The 24,739-nt window shown below is 42.7% G+C and overlaps 1 protein-coding gene across 5 annotated transcripts in view; it reads left to right on the top strand.

Moving 5' to 3' along the window:
* Positions 1-283: 283 nt before the first annotated feature.
* The window catches only part of SPSB4 (splA/ryanodine receptor domain and SOCS box containing 4), a 93,571-nt gene continuing 69,115 nt past the window's right edge, over positions 284-24,739 (top strand). The window contains exons 1-2 of one of the 5 annotated variants that reach the window (XM_064457348.1): positions 284-863; positions 23,310-24,162. In XM_064457348.1, the coding sequence (XP_064313418.1) occupies positions 23,469-24,162 (694 nt within the window). In that variant the 5' untranslated portion in view covers positions 284-863; positions 23,310-23,468. Of the gene's footprint in view, positions 864-1,563; positions 1,649-1,673; positions 1,693-2,534; positions 2,609-19,603; positions 19,817-23,309; positions 24,163-24,739 lie in introns of those variants that run through there. The other 4 variants (XM_064457352.1, XM_064457351.1, XM_064457350.1 and 1 more) reach the window with 4 other exon arrangements.

Genomic DNA, 24,739 nt, shown 5'->3' with positions numbered 1-24,739 from the left:
CCGGAGGCGCCGAGCAGCCCGCCGGGCCGGGCCGCGCCGGGCCCCTCGCCCGCTCCCTCTCCCGCTCCCTCTCTCCCGAAGGGCTTCGGTGGAGGAGAAGGAGGAGGAGGAGGAGAAGAAGGGCGGAGGCACCGCGTGTTGTCTTTCACGAAAAGTTTGCGGGTGCCCGAGGGCGAGTTTCCCGCGTGGCGGCGGGGCCTCGGGGGGCGGGGGGCTGGGGCCGGCGCTCCGCTCTGGCTCGGCGGGGGCCGGGCGGGGCCGGGCCGGGCCGGGGGGAAGGGGCGTCGCCATCTGTTGTTAATTCCCCGGTCATTGGATTAGTAACCCGCGGTGATGAGATCAGCGGGATCGGCTTTCGCGAGGGGGCACGGCGCTGGCCGCGCTGCCCAGCTGCGCCGGCTCTCGCATGCGGCGGCGGCGGCGGCGGGCGGCCCAGGGGGAGGCAGCGCGCACAAAGCCCGGTAGCCGCCGCAGGCCGCCTCCCGCCTCGCCGCCCCCGGGCACCGGGCACCGGGCGGGGCTCCCGGCCCAGCCCAGCGGAGCCGAGCCCAGCGGAGCGGGGCCGTGCCGAGCTCCGGAGCCGCCGGCAGCCCCTGGGCGCGGCTCCCGCCGCGGTGCCGGGCCGCGGCGCCTCCCGCTCCCCGCGGCTCCCCGGGGCGGCCGCTCGCCCTGGCGCGGCGGCGGTTGCTGGAAGGCGGCGGCTGGGATCGCTGTGCTCCCGGGGAGAGCCCCGCGCCGGGGGAGCGGCGCCCCCCGCGTCCCGGCGGCGCTGAGCTCGGCCGCTTGCGGGTCGCGCCTCTCCCTCCGGGTTCTCTTTCTGCTCGCGTAACGGATCGATAGAGGTGCGCTGGTGGTTTTTTATGGTAAGTTTGCGATGGGTGGGTTCTTCTGTTCGTGGGAATTCTGTGTTTCGTTGCACGGTATGTGGAGACGGAGTTTTTGTCCCTTGAACAGTGCTGGTTTTTAAGGAAAAACACTTCTGAAACGCTTTCTGGTCTATAATGACATGTTTTACAATAGAAATTAGTTTCCTGCGCTGTAAAAGAGAATCACTTCTAGATGCTTTAAATTTACGTTTCTTATAAACTGAGTTTATTTGACTTTGCGCTGGTGAGAGCAAAACCTCCTGCCTAATGATTGCCACAAGCTAATATTTTACAGTGGTTACTCGGTGCTTTTTCCGGCAGTAAAAGCCAGACCTCAGTTCAACTCTTTAGGCAGATCTGAAACACCAAACTATCTTCCCAGCAAGGGTAGGAGGCGAGCTGAGCCTTTGTCAAGCCAAGCCCGGATTCGTATGGGAGGCTTGGGTTCCAACAAAGAAAGGTATTGACTGAATTTGCCCTCGGTTACTCCTGGGCGCGGGCGGCCGCGCTGCGGCGGGGAGGCAGCCGCGCCGCGCCGGCCCCGCGGGGACCAGCGCCGGGCGCTGCCCTCGCCCGCCCCGCCTCGGGAGGGCTGCGGCGTGACGGCGGCCGCGGGAGTTGATGTGGCAGCGTCCACGCTGGCAGCGAATCGGCTTTACTTCTTTGTGTTTAGGACTTAGCGTAGGCTGCTACCGAGGGAAAAGCGTCCTGTGTAGGGAGATGGCCAGCTACTGCCTCGCTTTGACGTTGGTTACAGCCCTTCGGTGCTTAAGTCGTAACAGGTATTTTCGCGGGGCTCTGCCTTCGGTGACAGAAGCAATCCCTGGTAAGGTACCTCCGCGTTGCAAAAGAGCCTATCCTCTGGGGAAAACACGGCCCCAAAAACTTACTCTTGATGCCTGTGGCCGAAACTGGCCTGGCTGGCGCAGCGTATCTCAAAGGATGCTACATTTAAAATGTTGTTTCGGTAAGTAAAGCAGCCCATCGGGGACACGAATATTAAATTGCCGTTAGGTTATTTGGTGCTGCTGACAGAGTAATGCCAGATACCATACGTTCTCTTAACAACAAGCGGAAGTTTTGTAACTGGCTTTGGTAATGGAAGTCTGGCTTTCTTGCTAGCTAATATGCCTCAGTGTCTTGCTGCTGACTTTGGATGTCCTTGGATGACTGTCCTGTGCCTCAGTGTCCCTGCCAGGGCTGATGGGAGGCCCAGTACTTCCCTGCGTCACAGGGATGATAAAACTTCAGAGCTCCGTGCCTTGCTGAGGCCCTCCTGTGGGTGTTGCTCTGGAAGTACATACTGGCGTTGTTACGCTTAGAGCCCTGTGCTCACACTGATACCATCCTACCAGCGTGCTCACTGGACTTCTGTTTGTCTCTGCAAATGTCACTTCACCCAGCTTTGAAATAGCAAGCTTCCTGTTCAACAGGCTTTGGGGCTTGGGAGTGGTACAGCGGTGCCACCTTCTTGCAAGGGACTTTTCAGAGTTGTAAGATTTTTTTCTTTTTTTTGCATAGAAGGTGAAGTACTAACTGAGTATTTTGCTTGTCGAAAGAACTTCTGATTTTTAGTTTGACCAAATCACAGTCATCTTTATGACTCGTGCTTGTGCAGCATAGGATTTTCTGTATGATGGGCCATTTCTCCTGAGACTCCATGAGCAGCAGCTCATTAATTTGTCAGGCTTCATTGTTGCTGTGTAAACTTCTGCAATGAATTTTCCACGTATCAAAAAAAAGTAAGCTGTTTTTGTCTCACTTTCCTTTACAATCACTGGTTGCTCCCCTTCCGTGTATAGGTCACTGTCCTTTTTTGTGGGGAAGGAAAATGACTTTTGCAGTGGAACTAGATGCCATGTCGCAGGACTCTGTGATAGTTACTTTGAGTTGGCTTGTCTTAATTCAGACAGCTGGAGACTTCCTTTGAGGAGTTGTTTTGCCTACATGTTTGAGGCATAGTGACAGCAATCAAGGAAGAAAGCAGAGCATGGTTTTCTGAGGTGTTAATTGTTAAAAATACTTGATTAAAGTGATTAGCATCATCATGTTAGATACCCAGCTGTCCCACCCCCATAATTCTTTTCGGCCAAGAAGCAGAGGGTGGAAAGAGGAATGCCTTTACCAGATTAAGTTCTGTAAGCCATGCTGTGTTTTAGCTGTCTTCTGTCTTATAGTCTGCTTGGCTGCTCACTACTGCTGCACTGACATACCTTACTCGATTTGTTTTGTGCTGGGGCAACATCACTTCAGTGAAAATTTGAGGCTTTCAGAGCATTTCCAGGTATGGTAAATCCTACCTTGAATAATGGTAATGCAGAGCGGCCTCGATATTCGCTTCTATTTCCTCCCTTGGTTAGTGAGGATAAATGCATTCTTCTTAATAGAATATATGTGTAAGGGAAATCTAGATGTATTTTCATTTCAGTAGCTTTCCCAGGGTAGAGGTTTGATGTAAATGTTGCTGGACTTCGTAAGTCCTGGCTTAAGGCCAGCGCAGGACTGATGGTAGAGAGGAGCAGAGGCTGGTATTGTGGGAGTGCCGCCTCCCCTGACACCATCCAGGAAGCAAACCTGGGCTCTTGACTTGAGCAGTGAAGGGCTCCATGCTGGCAAAATTCTGTTTAAATGGATGCAGCTAATTTAGCGTAGGCTTGCTGAGCTATGTTAATACAGTATGCAACTTGACACTACTGGAGATGTAGACCACACGTGTTGTCCTGGGGTCTTAAAGTATTTGTTAAGCCATTTTCTGTGCTGAAGGCTGCCTGTTGAAGAGCTAACCAATCCTTTTTTTTTTAAAGTCAAAGCTCAATGTAAGGTTGCTATGTGTAACTAAATATTTGCTAATAATTCTGGAAGTTACTGTTGCTGGACTTAACTGTTTGAAAATAAACATGTGCTGTGGATTGAAACTTGCCAGACCAGATAGCTGCCTCACCCACATGTATTTCCATGGGGTTGTGTACCTGCTAGGGAATCTCTGTCACTCTCTGCAGCACACACATCCTAAAGAGGTGGCTTAAAGCTGTTGTTTTAACGTGCAATTTAGACAATTGGGAACTCTGTTAGCTGGTGTATGGTTTTGCTGTAGGATAAGGTATTAATACAACACGCACTCCCGGGAGAGGTTTAGGTCTTCAGACTTCTTTAACTTTACTCAACTTATGCTCAGGTTGTTTGTGGGGGTTGGTTGGTTGGGGCATTTTGCTTTTTTACTTTGAAAAGGTGTGTGTGTGTATCACTAACATGGTTGGTAGACCACATCCTACAGATATAGTAGGGTGTACCACTCCAAAAGGGCTAAATCCAGGGTTTACTAATAATGAAGAATCAGCTGTTGTCCTTTACTTAGAGGAAGTTATTTTGTTACACTGTTCGAGCTACTGTTGCTTGAAGACAGCTGTGTATTTGACCTGTGCTCTCTCCCGGGTAAAAGTATTCGGAATGGTGGGTGCTATCTGAATCCCACTTTAAGATGATGTCCGGTATGATGTCAGGAAATGCCTTTGCCTTGCCTCACCTCAGCTGCTTGTGCTGCTTTACAGTGCACAGTCCTTTAGACTGTACAGTGATAAAATTGGTGTTTGGGTTTTTTATGTGTGTGTAAAGCTGACAGTGTAATGGGTAGCATCCATGACCTAGCAAGGAAGAATCCTTGCCCTGAGGAGATTTAATTTCAAAGCAAAGCTAAAGAAAACAGTGTGCCCTGGTAGCCTGCGTGGCAGCATGGAAAAACACATCAAAGAAGAGAGCAAGAAAAATGTCGCTTATGTTTCGGGAGCAGTGCTTGTGGGGTGCCATGACTTTAAGCTAAGAACTGCAGTTGCAATTTGACTGGCAATTTGGTTAAAACCTGATGACTATATTTTGGCTACCTCCACCTTATTAAAGAGCAGGCCTGTCCATCAGGAGCATTGGGTAGAGCTCGCTTTTTTCTTCTTTTGGTTCCTTTTGGACCAAAAATGGAGGAGTGACAGGTACTAGCCTATTTAGGTATGTGCATGTGTATATATATATTTATATTTGGGGTGCCTGTGTCCTTTTTTTTTTTTAAAGGAATGTTGTCTTTGCCTCAGACACCAATGCAGTGCAGCTTCTAATATGTGTAATGACTAAAATGCAGAAATTTAACACAATTTGCTGTGGTTTGTCCATAGGGGGGGAAAAAAGCAACATGTGGGAGTTCATAGCTCTTTTTTTTCCTTAGCAAGAATTGAAGTACCTAGGCTTAAACATGGGTGCTTGGCTTTGACATAAATCTGTTCATATTGAAGTCAGTGAAACTTAGACCAATGCTGAGCTGTGTTTTGTTTAATTTTTTGCTTCTCGCTGTTTATTCTGTGTATCTTTGGGGTGAACATCACTGACAAATCCTGCTCATGATTGGCGTCAGATGACAGGTTTTATTGTGTTGCACTGCAGAGTGTGGGTGACTTAGCAACTTTATCTTTGAGGATTTGTCAGAGGCTGATGTGACAAGTACGCTTTGGTTTGCAGCACAAAGTGCGGCAACGTATGAAATCCATCTTTGAGCTGATTGCAAACTAATTCTTTCAGAGCGGTACAGCAGACTCCAGTTGAGTTTGCTTTCTTGATTTAAATATGTGCATTACCAAAAGCTTGTTCTAATACTGCCTTTCTCGTTTTACCCTATCACCAAAGTCTGGCGTGTACTTGTCTTCTGTTAGACTGAGTTGTCCCTTTCTGTGTTAACAGTTCGCAAAGAAGATCTTGCAAAGGGCTTTTGAGAGAGACAAAAGGTGGCCTGTGTTTCCTCTGTCTTGTCAGAAGAATGAGGATTTCCTTCCTGCAGAAACAGGTCCATGCCCTGGAACCTAACCAGGGTCGGAACTGCAATAGCTCTGTCTCCCAAAACCCCTCCTTGATGGGGCAGCTGCTGAGCTAGGCAGCCAAAAGTGGCTTGGAAGAAAGTTGGCTGTTGTTATCTTTGAACACTGACCTGTTCCCCAAAATCCTGAACTTATTTCAAAATTAAACTATTTTTGGTAGAAGCCACACAATGCAGTTTTGTCAATGGTGACTGTATTACTTCTCAGGTGAGAAAATGCTGTGACAGTCAAAACTGTGTGACCAAGGAAATAGTTGGATTAAGTGTTGGGTAAAGGGAATTTTTAATTTAGGGCTTTAACTATTTTGTAAGTTACCAGCTAAATTATAAAAGGTTTCTTGTTTTGAGAATTACTTTAAGGATAGCTTGGACACGTAGAACAACCTGGAGGCTAGTACTGATACTTTTGAAACTCGGAAAACAAAGTTAAATATTTTAGACTCCTTTTCCAGAATAAGCTCTGCTATGTTCCTTGCCAAAAGTTGTCATGTGCTTCTGGCAGCAGAATCATTGTAGTGTTTTGAAGTGAAGAGTTGCTTTAAAATAAAGTTCAAATATTAATGCGTTCATACTAGTAGTGCTTGCTCAGTGATGTCATTACATATAACTTCATAGTGTATCCTGTATTTGACTTCATTCGTGTGAATTGTTGGCTCAAGTTAAAAATTCTCCCAAGAGTCAGTGTAGCTAATCTGGGTATTTAAGAGTTAAAACTGAAATCTGGGCTTTGTGGCATTGTTTGTATTTGCTTTTCTGGCTGAAAGACACACTTAATTGAGTTTGAAAAAAAGCCCATTGAAATTAAACTACTCAATTTGTTCAGTTATCTTCAAAGTTTATCCTTATTTAACCTGTAAAAATGTCCTGTAGACGTTTTTTTCAGATTTGTGTGATATATTTGCATGGGAAATTGAGTATCTGTTCCCCATGGTTTATCACTGGTCTGTGTGGACTTAAACTGAGGCTTGTGATACTCTTTCAAGGCCCTGGGAATATTTTGGGGCTCCAGCTAGTTCACTTAGGCAGGGTCATTATTTTATCCTTTGCCTAGGAAAGAAGCAGCAGCATGCCCTTGGGCATGCCTTAAACCTCAGACTCTGTTCATAATTCTGAGCTTTGGTTTCATCCCATGCTTTAGTGAAGTCCCTGCTTGTGGAGCACAGCAGCTCGGTCATTAATTTTTGGGTGTGTGACGCTGCAAGGAGGTTTAGGTGCATTATGTCATCTTGCTTTCATAAATTATGATGCAGCATAAAGAAGCCAAAATACTATTTTCCCCATTGCTGTTGAAAACTGTTGTCAAGCATGTCAGAGATGCTAGAAGCTGTTTTGAACTGATGATGATGAGACATCGAAGTGTACAAGGGACAGGAAACATTGCCTTCCTGACATCATTTTGACTGCGTTGCTGCATATTGGTGTTACACCTGGTTTGTGCCAGCTATGGACTGTGTCCTCGCATTTCAGTATTGTCAGCCTCTGATGCTGTTAACACCTGGGTAATACTGTGATATTCTCACTTCTAATTCAGAGTGTACTGATAGTTTGCTAAATATTTATGTAGTCCTTCGTTTTGATGTTGCAAGATGAAAAGGGTGTGTTTTCTGTCATCTTTGGTATTCAAAGGCAAGTAGTGCATTGAGTCTACTGATTATTTAAAATGATTAAAATATACAAAGGAACTTCTTCATTTTATTTTGGTCAGTGCTGACGTAACTGTTTCCAGTAGTCTAGAAAACCTTACACGTAGTCCATTGATGGCTTGTTTAGACTAAGATGCAGTGTTGTAAGTGCATCGATCATCTACCAAAGATGTGAGTATGTGCTCAGGAAGGATTTGTTACAACATGTATCATATCTTATCCTTTGAGGTTTAAATAAAATGTGTTAAACAAGTATGAGCATGAGATCTGGAATATGTACTGGTTGTTCTTAAGTTCCTTGACGTTCATATTAATGGTATGTGAAGGAAAATGTGTGGGTGGAGAGAAGGAAGGGAAGAGAGGCTCACCTGTGCATTAACTCTCCCAGTAGCTGTGTACTGAAGTGTGGGTGTAGCAGGAAGAGGGAAGGAGAGGAACTTTCAACAGCACAAGTTCTTGGAGGTGCACCTGGAGAAAAGGTGATTAATTTTTCAAAGGGATTAAGCTTAAGTATTCATCAGGATTTAAAAATGAAATGGGGAGTGAAAATAGATTTCATAGGGTGCACAGATGAAACTGTCAGAGTTGCTGCAAGATACTTCTGTGATGCTTGAGCTCCTGTGAGAAGTGAGCACTGATGTGGTAACATACCTTCCCTCGCCCCAGGAAGCTGCGGTGGGATGGGAAAAAGTGCATGAGGCTGCTGCCTTGAATTCCTATCTAGGGGTAGTGGTTCTTCAGTTTACTTTTTTCCCCCCAGTGAGCCACATACAGCGTTGATAATTGGCTTGCGTTTCCTACTCTTAGACCCTGTAATGAGAATCAACAGTTTGTTTACTCATATGCACCTCCCTCTAGCAATGTTGAATGATAGTGCATGCGAAGAAAAAAAATCCATACGTGCCAGGCTATCTCGGTTTGACTGCTGGAAGAAGGCACCAAAGGGAAATTCAAGCTGAAGTGTATCAACGCTCCAGGGACGTGAGGCTGACTGACTGAGCTAGCTTTTACTACTCTGCTCCATCCACATCCTGCTGATGGAGGACATTGGAGCAGGAAGTCTTAATGAATACAGAAGCCAATCCTCTCCTTTTCATCCCTTTATTTTTTAGACTTTGCTTTCCCTGTGGTAAAGTAGTTTGGAATTTAGGGGACTTATGCCTGAGGTTGGGCAGAAATGTGACTTAGTGAATGCTGCCTGGTGTGCAGTTATTCAGGTGGTGATGGGGGAGACTATTTCTCTTTCCCTGTAGCTAGAGGTTGCTGAGATAGATTGATTGTTGGTGTAACATAATTCCAGTGTGTGGAGGCCTGACATCCTGTTTACTTCTGCAAATGGATGAAGATAGTGAGTTCATGCAGAAGTCTCTTTCTTTTCATTTTGGGTGTTGGAAAGAGTGGAGAAAACCACTGCCTAAATCTGGTATCTAAATTTCAATGTCTGAATAGCAACACAGGAAATGTAGTAGAGCGTAGCAAGCTGCTCAGTTCCTCCGGAGCAATGCTGGCAGTATAGACAACCCGGGCACTTAACTCATTCAGGCATCTAAACCGTGCAGAGCGGACGGCTCTCTACACCCATTGTGAAAAATGCATGTGGGATGCTTCCTCTGGATATCCTTACACCAAGGCATAACTGGCATTTTAACATACCTTTCATTGCAGAGTTCCCACTGAAGGGGTCTTTGTGATGGATTTTCTGCTTGTTCTTTCTTTCATCTGAATATTTGCATATGGTGGTTTCTGCTTCCACAGCTGCTCTGTGTTTGGTTTCCAAAGTGGTAAGAAATGTGGTATGCTGAAATCAAAGCTGAGCCTGGTAGTATAGTGTATAAATGTAATTGTAAGGGAAAATTTAAGCAGTTACTGTATTACAGCAAAGATGTGTGGGTTGATGGTCTTGGGAGAATTTAGTTCTTGTGTTTAGGTCTCTTATGGTGCAAGAAGAAATTTTTATTGCATGTAATAATTAGCTTTTGAAATAAAGGGGATTATCTTTCATTTTAATCACTCTGCCTTAATAGCAGGGAAGGAAAACTATTGTTTTGTAAGAGCCCCATCTCTGTTCTCAGTGTTTTCTAGAATGACATTTTAATTGTATTTTATATTTATGGGACTCATAACATGTCATTCTTGTGGGTTCTTACCTGTTCCCCCACTGTATATTAATTACGTGTATTTTTAAAGAGTGCAAGCTTCTGTCCTGCTCGTCTTACCAAACAAAAATTCAGTAAACAGGTTTTTTTGTGAAGAGAATTATAATCCTGGTGGTCATTTGTAATGTATAACTGTGATATCTAGCTACACTTGTTAAACACGAGACATTACATAGTTGCTTCATATGCAGTATGTGATTAGCTTGTAAATAAATAACAAAAGTAGGTTTTAATTTCATGCCTGTACTTAGCAAAACTAATGTCTGGTAATCAGTGTAACAGCTGATGATAGATTGTACTGTGCCAGCAGGGGAACTTGTGCCCAGAAAAAGTAACACGAGATCAGGAGTGGTGAGAGACTGGTTGGTGAATGTGGTGTTCTCCAGATGATTTCTTTATTCCTTCAATTGACTTGATTAAGCAGCTTAGCTTCAATAATCAGAATTTGTGACTTGGAAGTTCCCCCATGGAGTATTTTCCCATTGCCTTAGGAATTAATGCCTTTAATATTTTGTCTGTGTAAAGCAGATGGTCTTGGTTGCTCCTGTGTCTCGTACGGACATGAGATGGTGTATGCTTAGTATGAGCGGCACATACAGGGGTGGGTTTTTTCCTCTCTGCAGTTGGATCTAGGCAGAAGTCATAAATCATAGTGATTTCTGCACAGTGCAATTGAACGGAGATTACCTTATTTTTTATTGGCATTGAAAGTTCTCCCCTGCTTAGATCACTATGAATCCTTCCACAACAGAGAGGAGCATGCTCTTTTTCCCCCTTGCCTTTTATTCTACTAGAGCTGTGGTTTGTAGTGCAAGGTTAGCTCTGAATGTCATCCTCTGATAGCTGAGCTGGGTGGCTGTTATATCTATGGTAGAGCCTGGCCAAAGCAGTGACTGAGAAGATTTTATACATGGGATTCTTTGAAGAACGCTGTGTGCTGTCTTCCAGTTATACCATTTGAAGGTGCATTTTTTCATTGCTCTTGGATATCTGTGTTGGCTGCAGCTGTGGCACAGTTCAATTATTCTTCCTCTTACACTTGATGGTCAAGTGGCTGCTCTTGTATTCTTCTGACCACTGTTTTAAGGCAGTGCTTTCCAAGCAAGGGAATTGCTCTCAGGGACCATTTTGGAATATAATTAAACTTCCTAGTTGTCCCACCAGTGTCCTTACCAGGTAACCTGGTACATCCCCTTTCCTACCCAAAGGCTATATCTTCACAGTGCTAGATAGGGAATAGGTGTAGGGATGTTAGGGAAGTTAAGATGGTAGCACAGGGTTCCTGTCCATCTCTCTTGGCTTTCCTCAAGGTTATGTTATAGTGTCCTCTGTTTTTCAGAGCACAGAAAAGTGGCCTGAGATGAAACCTGAGGGTACTAGAGAACTCACCCATTAGTAACTCTGCAGCACAAAACCAGGGTTGACTTTTGGGTGTGGTGTAGCCTGGAGCTCCGTGTGGCTCATTTTCCATGTTTTCAGCTGCTAGCCCAACAAATTGTTGATATCCAAATTGTATAGGCCTTTCCATCTGGTTCTGGCTTGTGCTTCCAGCAGGAATATTCCCTCGGTTCCACTGTTACATGGCCACAGATTATTTTGAACAGCTTTATGAGTAAATACAAGTATTTTTTTCAGTATTAGAAGTAGCAGTGTCTCACAAAGGTTGTCTCTAAATTCATGCCATAGCTTTGGAAATGGGGATCTATGTTATAACTCTTTTCTTGTGAGAATTCCAGAGAAGACCCTGACACTACTGCTGCCTTTTCTCCTCCCCTTGATTATATTGTGCTAATCAAAATCACAACATAAATGTTTTGATAATTACTGGTGAGTCTGCAAATTGGGATTGAATCAGGTATCTGCTGCCTAATGAAAGGGGGTGGTTGAGTGTGCTTGTGTAATCTTGCACTTTCCAGCAGTGCCAGGTGGGCTGTACTAGCCTTAAGAACAGCTGTGGCATTGGAGGTAAATGTCTTAAAGATACTAAAATATGAGAAGAATGTCCGAGTATTTTTTAGTGTTCTTATGTGTTGGTTTCTCCCTCTTTCTCAATGCTGGTTAAGAGGAGAACATTAAATTGAATTATGTTGCTTCTGGAGGTGTATGAGATGAAATCCTTACTCTTCTTTCTCCTTTAATTTTGAAGATTCTCTTATGTCCATTGCAAAATGGGCATTTACAGGCCTGAATTTTATTCCAGTGATGACCTCATCTTCGTTATAGAATCTCGACTCAGGTGAATCCCACCTGTTGGGGTCTAGTTAATATTTGCAGCTCATTTTTATAATTTGGAAACAAGTGGCCTTTCAGGAATTGGAGTGGGCCAGTACCTGTGGTGAAAATAGGAGCAGCATCCACGTGATGATGTGTCTCTGAAGTCAGGTCAAGAAGACTCACATGGAAAAGAGCGCTGTAGGTGGGGGAGAGTCAAAGCCTTAATTCTTAAGAAGAGTAAACTCAACAGGAATACACGAAGTCTTTCCTTCTGTTGTATAGTGCAATGAGTTTGGTGTAGAATCTTGTGTCCTGGATGACTACTGACAGCCAGTTAGCTTTTATGAACCAGTCTTGCCTAACTGTAATTATTTTGGGGGTGTTTCAGCTTTTTGTGAATAGTTGAGTCCTAATATGAGAGCAGATTTAAGTCCTTCAGGAAGGCTGCATGATTAAGCAAGCCACATGTATCTTCCTGTATTAAAGTAGCTGAAAATGGGATGTGCAGGGAAAGGAGAGGGAGACCTGAAAGACCAGAACTATAACAGAAATCGCTTTGTAAATCTGTGATGAAGATAATATGCAGGGGAATTGAAAATACCTGGTTTTCATGCCTTCTCTCACTGTGGGGGAAGGTCGCTGTTCATGAGAGAGATTCTTCAGGTAATTAGAAGTGTTTGTAAACTTCTGGATTTTAACACTCAATTTAACTTCTTTACTGAATAAATTACTTTCTTCAAACTTGTCTGTGTTTGATCTGTCTTTAGTGTAACAGAGTTAATGATAAATATACAAATGCACACCTGCTGTTGATCCCGTGATTCTAGTAGCAATTTCTATGTCTGCACAATGTTTCTGGGAAAAGTATATGTCAGTTTGTCTTTTGAAAGAATGATTGAAATTTAGAATGCCACAGATTTTCTAGTATCTTTAGATATTCTTTTTGCTTAACCTGGTGGTCAAAGGGCTTGCTTTCCTCTACTGAAGTAATTTGTAGCGTGTATGCACCACCAATACGGTCTTACATTCAACAGAGTGGGGTGGTTTGTATGTGACTTCCAGGTCTTTTGCAGCAGTAAATCAGAGTTTCTTGATAAAAGCAAATTTGCATTTACGCTGATGTGAATAACTTGGTTAGATGTCAAATGATTCTGGAAGGATGTTTGTATTAATCAACTCAATCCTATCCTGTCTGTGCTGTTCTTGAGGATGTGGTAAACAAAACCAAGTCTAGCTCTGATAAAGTTGAGAAAAGAAAAATTCTTGCAGTATTTATTCAGGAATGTGGGCCATATTGAGTGTGGTATGGTTTTATAATGCAATGGGAAAATGATTTTTTTTTTCCCCTAGAGGTAGTCCCTTACTTTTAAAGACATTTCTAAATGGGACTTATATTCTTTATTATGCTGGAAATAAAGGTGGTCTGTATATCCCAATGCAATCTAGGGTTTCATTTGTTTTTACAGTATTAAAAACTCTGAACAATTTTTTTAACACTATAGAGCTCAGCTTGTATTTACTGACATGCTTTCTCTTTGTGTGTAGTGCTGCTGATCCAAATTTAGACTGAGCGTATTTTTCTTCAGGGCAAAGCAGGGGCCTACCTGAGTTATTGGAGAACTGGTGTCTGGCGAATTCAGGGGGTGTTCTGAAGATTCTTTGCAATAATATCAACTATAGCTTTTTATTTTTTGTGTGTGTAAAGATTAATTGGAGCATGCTCACTTTCATATCGCTTTTGCAAGGCTTCCAGAATGTGATGCAAGTTATTTTATTTCAGTGACAATAGAGATTGAGTAATAATACCTTTTTATTCACGTCAAAACATGCATCCTGGAACAATTTTCTTCCAAATAATTTCAATCTCTTTCCCTTTTCACCCCCAATGCATTAAAGAATTAAATATGATTTGTAGTTAATTGTTACAAACAAAATGCTGCTTGAAAGAAAATTCTCTGTGGAAGGCTGCTTAGTGGTGGGAGCTTCAGTGTGAAGTTATTTTGAGAAAGGCAGACTTTGCGTTTGAACTTACAGATCATAAATCAGCACAAAGCTGATTTATTTTCATTCATACATCTATTAGGAAGTCTAGTCTGGGTTTTTTAAAGTACTTTCCTGGGGTCAAAAATACCTGGAATTGTTGGCACTTGTAACATGAAATTCTTCTAGGATGTACTCTGTTAGGTCAGTAGCAGAGAGATTTAAACAGTACTCAGAATAGCAACTTCTTTCTCCATGGCTTTTCCTAGTTGCAGGCCCTCTCAGATTTTAACACTGGATGCAATCTGGGATATTTTTTCTCTGTAGAAGGGCCTTTGTTTGAAAAGGCAGCCTGTTTACCTCATCTGGCTCTAGGATAATGGAAGATCCAGAAAGAAAATAACATTCCGCATAGCCTTCACTGCTGCGAGACCCATCCTGGGGTCTCACCAAGGCATCCCTTGTGTCTCCAGGAGTCCAGACTCTTGACGTGGGGCCATAACTGGCTGTAAATCTTTAACTCCATAAATCCCTGTAGCCTTTCCCAGCCTCTACTGCATTACCAAGTGCCCTGTTTCCTAAATTAATAGCAAACACAAATGAAAATACTACTCTGTAAAATGGGAAAGTTTTGATGGACACAGAGAAAAATCAGCGTTGTTGCTTGGAGCTCAGGCGGTTAGGTTCTATGATATTACTTTCTCCGTCATCCTCATTTGTCTGTGCAATTGTTCTCTACTGACAGATGGGCTTTAGCAGAGGCATGTGTTTAAGACAGATGAAGTTTTTTGCTGTTACTTAAAAAAAATGTGGTGAGGCTTTCTGAGAAAACTTATTTAACAGCAGTTTGGTTTGTCTTTTTGTTAGCATTCAAAAGTTGCATGTAACTTCATTTATCTCCTCCTGGGAAATACAAAATCATCTGCATAACCTGAATTTTTGATGCTACCTTAAGATATATGAAGTTTGTTTATGTAATTTCTGTTCTTTAAAAGAAGTTGCTTTAGAAACTGCAGGACTGATGAAGCATTGCTTCCTGGATTTGTCTCTTGTGGCTGACTTACCTTGAAATCTTCAGGACACTGTGCAGTTATAACTTTGAAGTGAGCTCATTCTCTTCTGGGTTCCTTGGCAAGATGTGAACTTGCAGCCCAGCCTGACCTTCCACGGGGTTGCTTCCAAGATGTCTCTTCTCTCCCCAGCTGCCCCTCCTGTTCAAACATAGTTATCTTTGACCCTGCTGTTGTGTCGGGTTTGGCTGATGGTGGCTATTGGCTGAAATAGTTAAGGGGGAAGGGTTAGGCGGGATGCAGATGGTGTGATTGTGTAAGCCTATTTTCCTATTAAACAGAAGAATACGCTTTTGTTCAGGATTGAGCTTGTTCTCCTGTATTCATCTTCTCCATGTTTATGCAAGTACAATGGCTGGGTTACCTCCAACCCTGGCCTCCCCCTCTCCCAACGCAATCCTGAGCAGAGGGAATGGGCTTGAGCCCTGCATGCATTTGTGGCTCCCCTACAACAGATCACCCGTTGTTTGTGTGAGACAGACTTTCTGGGCATCATCATCTTCCGAGTCTGTTCAACTTGCTGCAGGGGGGAAGACTATCTTCAACTCTTGTCTGTTGTATTTGGCCAGAGGCACAATATGTTTTTGTCACTGGAGTTTGGCAGCACTGTTGGAAGCATTAAAGCCATCCAGGTCAGATCAGGAACTGGTTCTAATGGGCTGCTTCTGCTGGAGCATTTGCTGGGTTTGCTTCTGGCCCACCAATGGTGAGAGCATCTGACAGGTATTGTTCATATGCTGCTGGCTCAATTCAACTGAGAATTAAACAAAGTAAGGCTTAAAAGCAAAAGACGACAAAAGTATCTTGGCCATTCCAAGAGCGTTGCAAATTTTAAGCTGTTAGCAAATGTCTTTTTGCAGACAAAAAGGTAGAGAGGCTAAGCACTTGACTCATCCGTTGACTGCAAAGCATAGACAGGCACTGTGAGAGTGGAGCCATCTGTTGTAGAGTCTGGTAAGTCCACAGCAGCCATCTGATTAAAAAAAGGAGTGCTGCTGTTAGTGGGTATTCTTCCTTACCCCCATCCCCATCATGATACTGCCCCTAGAAAACCAGCTGTAGATCTAAGCTCCATCATGAATTACAGAGACTCACCAGGCTTGGAATACGCTGACATTTATAATACAGTAACTGAACCTTGAGCTAAGGGGCCACATTTTCACCAGAGCATATTATAGTTTCTGCAGTCGCAATGAAGATCTGGAGAGCTATTGTGTTAAGCTGGAGGAGCTCTTGTCTCTGATAGTCACTTTCTACCATCTTTGGGCCTCCCCTTGTTCCACTCAGGCGTCATCTCTGGCATGTCCCCTGGGTTTTGTGTCTGGCTAGAATAAGGAATGATGCTTTCCAGGAGTCTTTTTCTCATCTGCAACTTTAACTTTTCTTTCATTTTGAATACTAACTGGCTCCACAGTATATTACAGCAAAAGGAAGGCAGTGGGAAGATATTCAGCCATTGTGGTCATCATTTAATGAATTTGAAATTGAGGCTGTAGGGGTATTGATCCTCTACAAAGCTGTAGAGGTAAGAGTAAAATAAATTGTCGAAGCAGTGTTAGGCTGGTGAAAAGTAGTAATGACTGGAGAGAAATTGCAATATTGAAACTTAATTATTCTTTGGGCTTTAAATCTCACATGGTCTGACACCTATTGGTATTACTTATTTGGTGAAACATGGCTGAGTAGAAATGTAAAATGGCAAATGATCCTATAAAATGCAAAATAGAGCTGAAAACAATTCTGTGTTAAGCCTTTTTCATGTGTTAATCACTCTTTTAATATAACTCTGACACTTGAATATTCAAAATGGCTACACCAGGCATTCAGGAAAGACAGGAAGGTATTTACTGTAACAGAAGGGTGGCTGAAGGATGAAAGATGCATGATTTTGTGCAGAAAGGTGAGAAAGATGTAAGCAGAAGCTCACAACTGTACTGGATTTAGATGTAAAGTTCAGCTGTGCCCCTTAGGGCAACCTGAAGTGACTGGAAATTCTTTCCACAGCTTGGGCTGCCGCTTAAATAGATGGTTCTGTCTTTCAGCTTTTATTTTTTTCTCTTCCTTTCCTTATACCAGAGCAAGTGTTTACACGATGACTGTCTGATGTGCCAGATCAGAGGGCTTATCCACCTGAAAATAACCTGGCAAAATAAAATACTAGATTTTACCCACTTTAGATTTCTGAGGCAGACCTATCTCAAGGCCATTTGAATGCAGGTGGATGCAAGACAAAAGGGAAGAATGAATAGGAAGGGGTGGTAGAAGGGGATGTAACAGTTTGAACATCTGTAAGCTTATGGTAATTGTGGAATCACATGGGTATTCCTGTTAAATACCCTGAAAAGAAAGTAAATGTTTCCTTTCAGTAGCTTTAGAACGGGAATGTTGCTGTTCTAAAAAGTAAAAAGTACTCTAAAAAGTACTTGCATAGTAACATAATACAATTAAAATTACTTTTTTAACTATATTTGTTTTTTCAAATTACATTTCTGTATTCTGAGAAGTCATTATGCAAAAAACCTGTTTACAGAATAGAAGTGGCTTTTTGTCATCTTTCATGTTTCTTCAGAATGTAAATGTTTGCATTTAAAACCAACTTTCAGCACCAGAGAGGCAAATTCCAGAAGCACATGCAGAGAGGTAGAAGGCATAAAACCAACCCAAAACCTCAAATTGGCTCAGTTCCAAAGTATGGTAGATAGGAGTATTTAAAAATATACATTCCGCTGTATTCATAGCTACTCAAGATTCTTTCTGAATTCTTCATCATATGACTAAACTGCTTCTAACTCTGGTGGTACAGATGGTGTGGTTTTTCAGATTATTCTAATTCCAAACAGCTAAATGCACAGTCTGTTTTAATAACAAGCTTATCCTGAATTTTGAAACAATTACACTTTTGTAACGTTACAGAACAAGTTACCCTTTACGGAGGAATGTCCTTGGGATTTTCAGGATTTGCTTTCCTTTCAGGAACTGAAGTCATGATTTACTGCTGCATTGTTCATCCCACATGTTAGATGTCATTTGCGAAGTGTGCACGCAGCATAAAATTTTATCTGTAGCACAGGATAGTTTAGAGTATCCAAGCATTTTTGGCTGGTTGCATTGTTACTGTATATTCCCAGTTCGACAAAGAAAGCCAACATTGTTCAAAACGGGCAATAAATCAGCAATGTTGGATACCAGGATCTGTAGTTGAATCCAAACTGGCCAATCTTTTTAGGGTGCCAAAAATGCACTTAATTCATTGTCACCCTCAAAACAATGTTGTCATGGTTATGTAGCTGTTTGCACACTGGGAACATAGTTGATAGACACTAGGCCTCATGCCTGTACATTGTCTGTGTGGAGGTAAAAGTCCTTGTTCTTGAGCTTACAAACCCTTCTTCATCAGCTTGCCCAGCAGAACAGAGCTGGTGTCTTTCTTCTTCCTATTCTGCCTGTAGAGACATTAGGACTAGGGTTAGTCTCAGAGTACTCCAGCACTTAGGATATTGGTTCTGTTCGGGCATCTGGGGAAGGGGCAATTGTGGTGTCCATGGGAAAAAGACCTTGGTTCAGAGACTCCTGTTGTAACTTTCTTAGTGTTCAGGAGTCCCTGCTTGCTGGTGGCAAAGGCCAGGTTGGCAGGGGAGGTGGCAGTGAGGTCTGGCGGCAGGAAGGAAAAAAAAAACCAACAATGAGGATCAGTAGCAAAAAGAGTGGGAACTGCTGTGTAGAAGTTTGAAATGCTGGTAGATAGAGGGATCACCTCCCCCGCTTTTTCTGATAGACAATTTCACCTGTCAGTATCATTAGTTGGGACTCACTTAGCTTCTCACTTTTTTTTGTAAGTGTCAATTTAGCAGAATTACCCTAAGCCTTAGCACATTCTTATTGTAGTTTTGAACTTCATTTATGTGGGGTCATTTCTTATGCATGTTTTTCAAGCTTTCTGCATGTCTAGCTCATGATAATCCAGAGGGAAATATAACTATGAATGCTGAAAGCTGACTTTGCAGAAAGCGTGTTTCTTTTATCAGCAGTTGTGGTCTACTGATGCCAACATACTGAACTGTTAGAAAATACACCCTATTTAATTACAGCAAAGTGATGTCCCAGCAAGCCTGTCTCTGGTAAGTATAATTTGTGTTTTTGTTGTGAATAATTTCCCTAAATATTTTGGCAGTCTGCATGAGGACACTGCTAAGTGACACTGACACACTTTTCCTGTTTGGAGTTGGCTTGTTCTTGTACAGTATGTTTAATCTAATCATCATACCCTGACAAAGCATGGCATGAGTGTGAAACTGAGACAGAAATAATTTAGGTTATGAAAAATAACAGTCTTCTCAACCAGAGATTTCCAGTTGCCACAGGGCTGTACTAATATGTGGTGTTTCTCTTCCTACGGAAGCACTACTTCCTTTTCTACAAAATAACTTTTATCATAGGGATAGCTGATAAAAATCTAGTGTTTCAGTTGTAGTTGCTACACGGATGTAATGGCAAGGTCATATATATTAAGCCAGACTGAAATATTTTATATCCTAACTCCTGCAGTAGTTTGAAATTGCTGGAAGAGCAAAATTTGGGGAAAAATTCAAAGCAAAGCTGTACAGTGAAAATGCATGTTCTTTTAATTTCAGAATATTTTTGTGCCTAGTGAGAAGCTACAGGCAAGGAAATGTAAATTTCTCTAGCGTAAGATTACAAAAAGTCACAGTTGAATGATGGAATGAAGTTTTTATTAAGGAGATAGTGAGAAGGTTTTACAACCTAATATTTCTGTAAATGGATTGAATAGTACGTAATCTGAAAGGAATAATCTTCTGTCCTTTCAGGTTGATCCACAACTTCTACTAAGCCTGTGTGGTTTAGCCATTCAGTCCTGCAGACAGGAAGCCAGTTTGGAGTACCTTTGCCAGATGACTTGATAGTCACTCCCCTTCCACTTGTGAGCATTGTGCTTGGCTTTCCCAAAAAATGCTGGTGTGTGATGGTTGTATAGCTTCTGGGGGAGAAGCTTCTTGGAGATCCTGACAGTAATGATGTGAGTGTGAGAATTCCGAGGCTTCTGCATTGGAAGTATGATATTACCTGTAGAAGTAGGGAGGGGATGCTTGTCAGTGGAGATGGGCTGGTCCCTAGTAAGCAGCTTCTGGCAGGGTGAAGTCTTTTCTGCCGTTCCTTGCCTCAATGTGGGTCTCCGCCATCTGCTTGGTGTAAATGAACAGGATGCAGACAAGAAGAGGGAATAGATGGTCTTGGCTTTGCAACAGGTGGTTCCTGCAAGCAACTAGCAGGACCATTGTGAGCTGCCAGGAAGACTTTCTGCATGAGTCACTCCCTGTAGAGTTAATGTTTCATGGGTTGTGAGCAGGAGGCATGCATTGCAACCCCTCACTGCTGCCTCATATAAAGTTTTCATGTCAGCTGCTACTAAACACCAGCAATCAGAGCCATTAGATCACAACCAGCATGGCGTTACACCTTTATTGCTGTACCGGTACAAATGATTAAATGTTGACTCTTCTTGCATTCACATGTTCAAGACCTCTCCAGTGATACTCGAATGAGATTGGTGTGGCTATGGTTGGCCTTTTAACAGAAGCTGAGAACAACTACCAGCTACACAGAACTAGGATGTGAAAGAATATATGTCACAGTGGGTGGGAGAAAGTATTTGACGAAAGGTAGCTTTTGAGCTGTACCACTGCTGCATCTTGAACCCGTCAGTAACTGTAAGATTTTAACATTATTGTTCAGCCCTATGTCCATACAAAGCTATTTGGCAAAATGTTACATTATATAATTGTGTGATAATGTCCATATATGAACAAAGGCCTAATATTGTAAGATGCAGTTTCAAACCAAAGTACTTACTAAGCATATCCCAGAGTAAAGGCACAGTTGTGCGCATATCAAGGTACTTATAATCATGGATTTTACTCCTCTGAATTACAGATCTATCTATTAGCAGCCTTTTTATGTTACAGTTTGGGGCACATTAGGACGAATGTTTGTGGCTTGCCAAGTGAGTGACTTTGGTATTTATAATCTCTTGGTGATTTGCCAGGTAAACCTCTGCCAAGCTTAGTTTCTCATGTGAACAGGAAGCGATAGAGGAAGATGCACTGGGGACTTCCCCAGCCGTCTCCCCTCAGCACCCTGACAGGGATGTGGCAATTGTCTTGTGCTTTTAAAGGGGAAATTTTCAAAGGCATGTAGAGCTAAATATCAAACAGAAGTCACTGGGGTTCCCTTTGAACATTGACGTTTTCCCTTTTTGTATCCTCCTTTCAAGCACCATTTTTAAAGGAATTACCCAATCCCTGAGCACGTGTCCTCCGAGGAAAACATGCTTACCTGATGATGTTTACTTCCTCTTGCTTCCCTGTGTCTATATTAGCATCAGTATTTAATTTCCCCCAGGATTATTGGTATGTAATCAATATTGAACTTGCCTCAGTGGGCAAAATTTGCCATCGTGCCTTTGAAACAACCTACGACTGCTTCTGCAATAGTGGAAATGGCAAGTGTCAGGTTAAACGTAATTGCTTTTTAAACTTTAAGATTCTTTTTACATGGTTTGGAAGGAAGTAAGTGGGATCATTCAAACTGATTTCACGTGGGTTAATCTTAAAGTTGAGGTATTCTTTCAGTGAGAAGAAGCTCCTGTGAATTGTTCTGAAGTGTCCTGTAAGGGTGATACGAGGGTCTTGGGGTTATGTTTAATTTTTATTTTAAAGATTAAAACTAGGTGCAAAGAGGTGGTTGGTTATGCTCAGGGGTGCACATGTGCCCATACGGGACCAGCCACCAAAAAATCATATTTTTATGTGGTAACTTAACTGTCCCGTGTGTTTGAAATCAACTTTTTATTTCTTTTTTTGGAAAGAAAGCTTTCACATAACGCAGATGTTTGTTTCATTTCTGTATTTAACACATGCAGAAAACACTTTACATGGTATTGGCTGTTGTAAATAATACAGGGACTTCATTCACATCTAAAACATGGTCAGATGGTAAATTTTACAGGTGTTTTCCTAGACTTCTCTTTATTTCCTTTTATTGTAAGTGCATGTTTCTCACTTGTTGTCTTTCAGAAATGATCTTTGCAATGGGACAGTGTATCTGGGGTAGAAGTTCTTTGAAAGGAAGGACATGGGACTTACCAAGTGAAGTCTTGCAAGATGTTTTTTTACAAGACATCTATGTCCTTGTCTGCTGTTTGGTGCTTTATGAAAACGAGCTGTCACCTAGTCTCGTCAGGCTTTTGAGAGTGATATTTGTGGGTGATATTTGCTTCTTCTTGAAACACTTCATCACTCTGTCGGTAAAAAAAACCCCAGCAGTATACCACCTACTAGGAAAAAAATTAACTGTCCCAGAGCTGAAACCAGGGCAGTGGGTCTCCTCAGCTATATTTGAGCATTCCTGGTCTTGGCACTTATTTTGCTAGAAGACAGAAGTGTGTCAGCTGGTGTAGATAGTTTATTTGATCCCATGTCAATCGTTTACCTGAGTTTTATAGGACTTTGTCTTCATTTTTATCCCTATAGTACTTCTAGAGGTTCTTGGCTTCCCTTTGCACTCTACCTAAGCTCTAAAAGGTGAATGGATCTAACTTATCCAGGCTGTAAAGAATCTTTCCTGGGTGCTTTTGAGCCTTTCTAGCTACATTACTATGTTTGTCTATGGAAGCACAGAAAGAATGCATTTCAAATATCATGTATTCCCCTTAATGTGTCTTACTGGGTTTCACTCCTTTGCATCAGCCTGATACTGCAATGTAGAAAATGTGGATTATCCTTCTGTCCAGTAGCATGAAGAAATACCCTGCTGTAGTAGCTACCCATATAGAAAAGTCCACTGAAGAACTGAAATTGCTATTCTTATTCTGTCCTTCCATGTTTCCTCTTTCCTCAATGCCTCTTTTTTTTTTAGCTCCTTTATTAAAAAAAAACCCTAAAGCTTGATTATTTTTTTCTTTTATTTAAGGACAGGGTATGTTAAAAGGAAGCATTTGAAACTTGTAGCCATTTGCTGTTGGCTGCATTTGTTGTAATAATGGCACAGAAGCTCAAGCCCTGTGTTGCCAGGGCCCAGGGAAGAGAACAGCTAGAAATAAAAGGAGATTCTGACATAATGCATATTTCTAAGACTATGAAACAAAAGCTCAAGTGAAAGTGAAGCTACCGCTGAACATAAAGTTTATCGCTGTCACTGGGGAATAGTGTATGCCTTCTTCAGGACTGCTGTGAACTTGGCCAGACAAAATGGGTGGAAGGGCAGAAGGTGGGGAACGTCTGCATCCTATTATGAATTGGAGGAAATGACTGTCTGCACTCTGTACGCTGGTGGGCTCAGAGTATCCTGCTGGCAGGCTGGTTAGCACTGTAAGATACTGAACAAAAAGTGGTGAATTGTCAGCTTTGGTGTTTAAAATAACTACTAGGGATGCAAAGAAGTTCTTGAAAAATATGCTGTGGGTTTTCTGTTGGATTTCTTAAACTAACTGGAAACTTTCTGCTTTCTTTCAGGAGCATTTTTTCTCTGAAAACATTGCTGCTAAAAAGCTCCAAACAGAAGTAAATCCAGTCAGCTTGTCAGATCACTGGCTCAGTGTAAAAGTGCTTTCATGAAGTAACATTGGGCCAAAGTCAACTTTTCTTTCTCCTTTGTAAACCTGCAGCCAAGCAATGGGCCAGAAAATCTCAGGGAGCATAAAGTCTGTGGATGTGAGGGAGCCCCCCTATAGACCTGTTAAACGAGAGCTGAGAGGTCCAGATTTTTGCAAGCCAGCGCGACTGGACATGCTGTTGGATATGCCCCCTGCCAAGCTGGAGGTCCAGTATAAACACGCTTGGAACAATGAAGATCGCTCCTTGAATATATTTGTAAAGGAAGATGATAAACTGACTTTTCATAGACACCCAGTTGCCCAAAGCACAGATTGCATCCGGGGCAAAGTCGGCTACACGAGAGGCCTGCATGTCTGGCAAATCCACTGGCCCACGAGGCAACGGGGGACGCATGCTGTGGTGGGCGTCTCTACAGCCGAAGCTCCACTGCACTCGGTGGGGTACACGTCACTGGTTGGTAGCAATAGTGAATCTTGGGGCTGGGATCTGGGACGCAACAAACTCTACCACAATTGTAAAAACCAGCCTGGGGTCACATATCCTGTCTTTTTGGAACCGGATGAGTCTTTTGTACTCCCAGACTCCTTACTGGTAGTTTTGGATATGGATGAAGGGACACTTAGCTTCATGGTAGATGGACAGTATCTTGGAGTGGCCTTCAGGGGACTAAAAGGGAAAAAACTTTACCCCATAGTCAGTGCAGTTTGGGGGCACTGTGAAATTACAATGAGATACATCAACGGACTTGACCGTAAGTGTTACCATATATCTTAACTACACTGTCTTTCAACTTCTCTCACGTAGGACTTCTTCTCTTTATCTTTTTGCTGGGAACAGAGTGGGCTGGGGGGAGGGGACTGTCCACTGTGAGTAGCCTGCATCCCACAGTTACTGCCCACAACTAATATCTATCAGTTATGTGTCTTGTAATGATAGTATGGATTGTATCAAATATTCTCCCTTTTGGCAAGCACAGTGACAAGAAATCTGCGTCCAAAGAAAGTGAACAGACTGAGAAAAAAGATCTTGAGAAACTTCCTGGGTATATTTAACAGTAAAACTCTTGTTTACTGGAGGATATGTTTTAAATCTGTGGTTTTCAAATAGGATTTGTGGATCCTGTAAAAATTTCCTGTAGTAGTGGGAACTCTCACATGGTGTGCATAAACATACTTGAATTCAGGCCAGTAGACTTCCTTTCTGTAGCTGCCTTTCCAGGACCTTCAGAAGCAGCTGTGGATCCCCAAGAATCTGGGAGCTCAGGTCAAATATTGCTCTCAGCAGTTTTTCTGAAAGAGCTCCGTTCCTTAGTTGATATCAGAAGGTGC

Source organism: Phalacrocorax carbo, chromosome 7 (genome assembly GCF_963921805.1).
Source record: "Phalacrocorax carbo chromosome 7, bPhaCar2.1, whole genome shotgun sequence".
In the NCBI taxonomy this organism is placed as follows: Eukaryota; Metazoa; Chordata; class Aves; order Suliformes; family Phalacrocoracidae; genus Phalacrocorax; species Phalacrocorax carbo.
The sequence above is the reverse complement of the archived record's forward strand: the minus strand, read 5'-3'. Positions and strand labels throughout refer to the sequence as shown.